Source organism: Otolemur garnettii, unplaced genomic scaffold (assembly GCF_000181295.1).
Source record: "Otolemur garnettii isolate 467f Iridium unplaced genomic scaffold, OtoGar3 scaffold00106, whole genome shotgun sequence".
Classification (NCBI taxonomy): domain Eukaryota; kingdom Metazoa; phylum Chordata; class Mammalia; order Primates; family Galagidae; genus Otolemur; species Otolemur garnettii.
In genome coordinates, this window is record NW_003852501.1 from 2,201,551 (window position 1) to 2,209,134 (window position 7,584).

The window sequence follows — 7,584 nt, forward strand, 5'->3', positions numbered from 1 at the left end:
CTCACAGCAACCTCCAACTCCTGGGCTCAAGCGAGTCTCCTGCCTCAGCCTCCCAAGTAGCTGGGACTACAGGTGCCCGCCACAATGCCTGGCCATTTTTTGGTTGCAGCCATCATTGTTGTTTGGCGGGCCTGGACTGGGGATTTGAACTCTTCACCTTAGGTGTATGTGGCTGGCGCCTTAGCTGCTTTAGCCACAGGCGCCGAGCCGCAAGACCCTCTCTTTACAAAAATTTTAAAAATTAGCTGAGCACAGTGGCAAGTGCCTTATAGATCCAGCTCCTTGGTAGGCTGAGGTGGGAAGACTGCTTGAGTTCATGGCTTCATGAAGTGATCTCACCACTGTACTCTAGTCTGGAAGACAGAGCAAGACTCTGTCTCTATTTAAAAAGAGAGAGAGAGAGAAAGCAAGAAAAGAATGGACTTAAATAAACTATCATACATCCAGATAATGGAGTAATTAGCCAGTGCTAAAAACAAAGGTGGTTATCAATATATGGAAAGTAAACTTACATCCCTATTGCTATGTAAAAGAAGCCAATCTGATAATGCCAAATAATATTTGATTCCAACTATTCTGGGAAAGGCAAAATTATGGAAAATAGTAAAAAGAATGGTGGTTGCCAGGCATCAGGGAGAGGGAGGGACTGGTAGGAGGAAGACAAGAGGGTTCTTAAACTAGTAAGACTCTTTTGTATGAAGCTATAGTAGTAGTACTTGTCATTATGCATTGGTCCAAACCCATAAGCCATCAGAGAAACCCTGGGTGGTGATGGGTGTGTCACTGCAGGATCGTAGGCTATGACAGTACACCCTCCACTAAGGGATCCTGATGAAGAGGGCAGAGGGCCTTTGAAAAAACTCTGCACCTTCTCAATTTTGCTGTGAACCTAGAGTTAGTATAAAAACTAAGGTCTATTAAAAAGACAGACTAAAGTTTAAAGAGTTTTAAGAAAATGTCTGCTAATCAAACTAAGAGCACATGTAAGATTTTAAGGAGATACTCCCTGATACACCAGTGTTAAGTATGAAACTTACTAAGACTCCAGTAGCTTGTAGAAAAATAATTCACTCATTAAATTCATCACCTACTGAAAACAAACCAAACAGGACTTGTACTTAACCTTCTGAGTAGCTACACACAGGCTGTTCCAATTATGATGTGTCCAAATAGACCATCTCTGTGACTTAACCACTGCAGGGTCACTTGCCACTTACGTCTCTAAATGGCTCTTCAGCAAGTCGTACACAAGCACGTTGTTACTCTGCTTTGCAAAATGCAGTGCACTATTTTGGTGCTTTGACAAAATGTTGCAGTCAGCCCCACATTCAATTACAAGTCGAACGATGTCTGAATTTCCTCTCTTACATGCCTAGGTCAGGAAAAAAAGTGATAATTACTTAAATGTAAACTATGAGAACTACCAATTGGCCTTGGACCTTTTCTCTAGGTGCACCTAGACCAGCTCTTTGGGAAGAGGGCAAAGGGCAGTGGAGATGGGGTGAGAGCATCTGGGCCATGTCCAGTGGAGGTCACAGCACTGCAGACACTGGCAGGCAGCGCAGAGTTTGGATGCTACTTTCAGTTATTTCGTTCACTGATTCTCCAGGAAATGAACAACTTCACTGAGGATACTCTAGTCCCAAGACAGAGCAGACAGCTGACGCGCTCAGCAACCCTACCCTGGCCATGTGCCAATGCACTACAGAGGCAGACTGAGCAGCTGAAGTGCTACTCAGGGCTCAGGGTCACAGTGATACAGACTGTTCCCAGCTGCTGATTTAATGGAAGCTACCTGAGCACATATACAAATCTGAATTTGCTAATCTAAGATGGAGCCTTGACAAAGTCTAGAGACTATTTCTGGAGTAAACAGAACTATAAACCAAGTTCTCTCCCTGTCTCTGTTTCTCACCAGCTACGTGTCTTCAAGTGAGTTTCCATTTCTTAAAAGGGCACAACAGTCCCTCTGTCTCAGCACACTGGACACTGGAGTGCAGGGGCAGGCTTTCCGCTCAAGTTGCTTAAGGGCCACTCTGCACAGCAGGCTGTATACCCTGCAGTTGGTCACAGGCTGAGTCTCTGGATATGGTGCCAACAGTGCCTGTTACCAGGCGTGCCGGTGCTTCTCACTGGGAGACTGTCCCAGGGTGCAGGGCAATATCTGGACATTTCTAGATATTAGACTGGGGGTGGGGGTGCCATTGGTATCTAGTATAGCAGTTAGGGATGCCATGGAGCATCTTGCAACAGTGCCCAAGCCAGGCCCATGATGACCACCCCACACTGTAGCTAGGAGTAGGGTGAAGAAGGTTTGCTGGGACCCACTAGGTCCTGACACTGATGGGCAAGGGGAGTTCTCTGTATCTCCCACTCCGGTGAGGATGAATTTCATATATACTTTTTCTGAGATAAAAAGAGTTTTGTTTTAATTTTTGAATATATCCATGTTCATCTCTTCTAATTCTAAAATTAAATAAAGCAGGCCAGGCAGGATGGCTCACACCTGTAATCCTAGCACTCTAGAGGCTGAGGCAGGTGTATTGCCTGAGCTCATGAGTTCAAGACCAGCCTGAACCAGAGTGAGACCTTATCTCTAAAAACAGCCAGGTGTTGTGGCAGGCACCTGTAGTCCCAACTACTTAGGAAGCCGAGGCAAGAGGTTTGATTAAGTATAAGAGTTTGAGGTTGCTGTCACACTCTACCAAAGGTGACGAAGCCAGACTCTTATCTCAAAAAAAATAAAATTCAATAAAGCATAATGCACTACATTCTGAAAGCAATTAAAATGCTGCTTTTTGGCTCAGCGCCTGTAGCTCAGTGGCTAGGGCACCAGCCACATACACTAGAGCTGGCAGGGTCAAACCTAGCGCAGGCCTGCAAACAACGACAACTACAACCAAAAAATAGCCAGGCGTCGTGGCAGGTGCCTGTAGTCCCAGCTACTTGGGAAGATGATGCAGGAGAATTGTTTGGGCCCAGGAGTTTGAGGTTGCTATGAGCTGTGACATTACGGCACTCCATGGAGGGCAACACAGTGAGACTTCTGCCTAAAAAAAAAAAAAAAGCTAACTGTAGATATAGGAAGCAGCCTAAGTTTTCTTTATTTTTTTTAAGAGACAAAGTCTCACTCTGCTACCAGCTAGGGTACCGTGGCCTTATAACTCACTGCAGCCTTGAACTTATGGGCTCAAGTGATTCTCCCATCTCAGCCTCCCGAAGTGCTAGGACTACAGGTGTGTGAGCCACAGTGCCCAAGCCACCTATTTAAACTAGACATTAGTTAAACAAGCAATAAGTCTCCTCTCAGAGGATATGACTTCAACTTTTCCCATTCCTACGCACAGCCTCCGCCCCATTGGGGTTCCACCAGTGCACACAACACCTCATGCACCACCACTGCTAACTCAACGCAACACTCCTGACAGCCCACAGCCTGGATTGCTGGCTCCCTAGTGCCTTCTGCCTGGGCCCTGTGAACCACCTTCTCCCCTTGGCTCTTGAGACCCCAGTCCCTGTCAAATCTTGCTCTTTCTCTGGTGTTTCCTGTGAAGCCGCCTTCCATCTCTGGTTGGCCTCTCCCTTTTTTCCAGTTCTCGTTGGGTGACCCGCTCTCAACCAACTATTGTACTCACTGTCATCTCTCTGGACAACTACAAATGTGAATCTTCAGCCCAAACCTCACTGTTGAGTTTGGGATTCCTAAGTGAAATGCAATCTGAATATTTCTGCACAAAGGCAACATCTCAACAGCTAAATGTCCACTGTCTTGCACCTGTGCTGCCTGCATCCTGACTCAGGGAACAGATGACCAGATTATCTGTAGTCACAAGTTCTCTGAATTCTATCTCCTACCAAGCTGGTGAATCCTCCCATGATATCCCTTCTGTCACTACCTAGGGAAGCACACCACTACATCCTATAGTCCCAGCTTGAAGGAGCTTCCCTACAAGTCTGCAAACTGCCTTTCTTCCCAGACCATGCTCCCTCCTATACCAATACCATTAAAACAAAGGAAAAAATACTCATCTGATTATACCTTTTGCCAGCTTAAACCTTGTAGTTGGCTCCAACTGCCTGATTCCTAAGCCTCTGGGCTGCCCTCCATTCATGCTTCAAAAGGCACCACAGCGCCTGCTGCTGCTCAGAGCGTATCTGGTGACTTCTAAAATGATGGTCTAAGAGGCCACCTCTGCTCTACACATATGGCAATAACAGAAATAAAGAGAAAGTAGTCTCAGGCTCCTGAACAAAACAAACATTTCCACAAACTGAATGTGAAAGAGAAACAGAGCAGATAAGAAGGCTTAAGTCTCACATGGCAGGAGGTCAAAAGGTCAAGGCAGGCAGTCCTAGCTTACAGAACAGGTGCTAGCCTGTTTAAGAAAGCACTTGACAATAGCAGCACCTGGGTCCCTGTTGCTTGCCTTTACTTACTCCTGACGGATGTGGAAACATATTGCAGATAATCTCCTCCTTGGCTTAGGTAAAGGTACATCCCAGGGAGGGGCCACAAAGACAGAGCCACCTTCGGCTTGGTATCTGAACCTGCTACTGATATCTTGGGCCAGGAACCTATAACTGCCACAGACTAATGGGCCAGAATGGGCAGGGAAAGCCAAACGGTGAGAGATAATAAGGTATATGGGACAGGCAAGGAATCTCCAACAATCTTCCACTCAAACACGTTTGCTAACCCCCAACTCTAAAACACAGGAAGGGCCAGAGGCAGTGGCTCACGCTTGTAATCCTAGCACTCTGGGAGGCAGAGACGGGAGGATCCATTGAGCTCAGGAGTTCAAGAGCAACCTAATCAATACAGTGAGACAGGGTCTAAAAACAGAACTCTATAAAAAACAGAACAAGTAGTTGGGCATTGTGGCGGCACCTGTAGTTCCAGCTAGCTATTTAGGAGGATGAGGCAGGAAGATGGCTTGAGCTCAGGAGGCTGCTATGAGCTAGGTTAACATAGCACTCTAGCCTGGGGCAACAGAGTAAGACTGTCTGAAAAAAAAAAAAAACAACCCCAAAACAGCAAAAAACAAAAACCATAGATGCCTGAGACCAAAGAGATGAATGTGCAAATATAAAACAGTAAACCACATTAAGAGCACTTGGAACTCTCTTGAGCACTTTGAACTCAAGAGCACTTGGAACTACTCTCAAGTCTCTGCATATCCCAGTGGGCAACAACATCCTCCCACCTCCTGCTCCCTGGTGATGTGTGCTGTCTTGCAGTACACAGCTTGGAGGCCTGCCCTGTCTGTCCTAAAAGCTTGCTGAAGTCCCCAGGGCTAAACTTGAGTGGAGAACTTTGACCCTATGGCTCCCTCCACTGACACACCACACTCTACATGAACAACACAGTGAGACTCCAACTACTAAAAATAGAAAAGAAAAAACGTAACTAGGCACTGTGGCAGGGGCCTATAATCCCAAGTACCAGCTAGAGAGGCTGAGGCAGGAAGGTCATTTGAGCCTAGAAGTTTGTGCTTGCTGTGAGGTCAGCTGACACCATGGCACTCTAGCCTGGGCAAGAACCTTGATGGTCTACTCCTGCCTCTTTGGGAACTGCCGGGGCCCAGTATACAAGGTATGTCTCCTTCCCAAGGCTATTCCCAGTCCCCTGCACAGGGCCTGGCTGTGGCAGGTACCAACATCACCTGCACAGAGGCTAAAGAAATGACCCACAAGAGGAAGTTACCTTCATCAACGCAGTCTCACCGCTGCTCTGCTGGACATTTACAAAAGCTCCTGCTTCCAAAAGGATAGCCACCGTAGTTAAAAAATTCTATTTAAGAAAAAAATAAATAAATTTAAGTCCAAAATTCTTTAAAAGTAAGATATTATTTACATGTCTTGAAATTTGTATTCATCAGGAAAAATACTAAGCAGATTCTATGGCAAGCAGGCTGCTGGCTGCGCCCTTCCTGGAGGCTTGGGAGGTAAGCTGCCCCATAGGCTCCTGGCCCAAGACCACCTAAGCTGACCCTGAACTGCACTGAGGCTTCCACAAAAGCACTTCTGCATGTACATCCTTTCAAAAGATAACACTGTATACGGCAATATATGAGAACATTTTAATTATTAACCAAAAGGAATACTTTTCAGATGGGAAAGACTTTTAAATTAGCTAAGATTGAAATTATATCAGAACTTTAATCAAGAGTACTTTATTATTATTTTTTTCTTTCTTTCAAGACAGAGTCTCACTCTGTTGCCCAGGCTAGAGTGCAATCATGTCATCACAGCCCACAGCAACCTCAAACTCTTGGACTTGAGCTGTCTTCTTGTGTCAGCCTCCCAAGTAGCTGGGATTACAGGTGCCTGCTACCATGCTCAGCTAATTTTTCTATTTTTAGTAGAGACAGAATCTCGATCTTGCTCAGGCTGGTCTTGAACTCCTGACCTCAAGCAATTCTCCCATAGTGCTGGGATTACAGGCATCAGTCACCGCACCTGGCCTAATCAGTACTTAAGATTTCCTTAACCAGAAAAATCATTCTTTGAAAATCTGATTACAAAGTACTACTGATTTTTAAAAGTCTATTCATTATGAATAAGTTGTTGACCAACCAAAATGTGAAGTTACCAAGTTATATGACCATATAGCCACTGCATTTCACTACACACAGAAATTCTTAATTCATTAACTTTAAACTGATGCACACAAAGCCACAGACCTTTTCAGCAGCATGAATAAGGGCGGTGGTCCCATTCTTCTGCCGGCCATTCACTTTTGCACCTTTAGTGATGAGTAGTCTCAGGAGATCATCTTGACCTCCTGCCGCAGCAAGCATTACCAGTGTCATCCCACTGGAATCCTGTGTTGGTTTTGTTAAACAAAAAAATTGTTCATCTTTAATCAAAAGTTTTTTTAATTAATTAATTAATTTTTGGAGACAGAGTCTTACTTTCATGCCCCTGGTAGAATGCTGTGACATCATAGCTCACAGCAACCTCAAACTCTTGGGCTCCAGTGATCCTCTTGCTTCAACCTCCCAAGTAGCTGGGACTACAGAATCCTTCCATAATGCCTGGCTAGTTTTTCTATTTTTAGTAGAGACAGGGTCTCTTGCTCAGGCTGGTCTCCAACTCATGAGTTCAAACAATTCACCTGCCTTGGCCTCCCAGAGTGCTAGGATTACAGCCCTGAGCCTGCACCTAGCCCCAGAACAGTTTTAGAACCACATCTTTTCACCTAAGATATTTCAATGTGGAATCAGTCAGGTGCACTGATTAAGACCATTTTAGGGTTTTCACTAAAATAACCTAAAAATCAGAAACTATAACCCTAGATTTTTTTCCCCCCACATAACTGCTACCATAAAATTTTACAGCTTTCCCAAAGAGGCATACCCTGTTTTAGTGCACTCTGCTGTACTGCATTTCGAAGATCTTCCTGTCTCTGTACCAGCATGTTTTAGCAATGAAGCATTGTTAATTAAGATATGTACATTGCTTTTTTCTTTTTGAGACAGAGCCTCAAGCTGTCGCCCTGGGCAGAGTGCCGTGGCATCACAGCTCACAGCAACCTCCAACTCCTGGGTTCAAGTGAGTCTCCTGCCTCTGCCTCCCAAGTAG

At 45.2% G+C, this 7,584-nt stretch overlaps 1 protein-coding gene across 1 annotated transcript in view; it reads right to left on the reverse strand.

Annotated features, from left to right (window-relative positions):
• Positions 1–7,584, reverse strand: part of MPHOSPH8 (M-phase phosphoprotein 8) — a 48,979-nt gene that overhangs the window by 8,987 nt on the left and 32,408 nt on the right. Inside the window, exons 8-10 of the mRNA XM_023517242.1 lie at positions 6,684–6,824; positions 5,705–5,791; positions 1,218–1,372 (exon numbers count right to left, since the gene is read on the reverse strand). Of these exons, the coding sequence (XP_023373010.1) occupies positions 1,218–1,372; positions 5,705–5,791; positions 6,684–6,824 (383 nt within the window). The remainder of the gene's footprint in view (positions 1–1,217; positions 1,373–5,704; positions 5,792–6,683; positions 6,825–7,584) is intronic.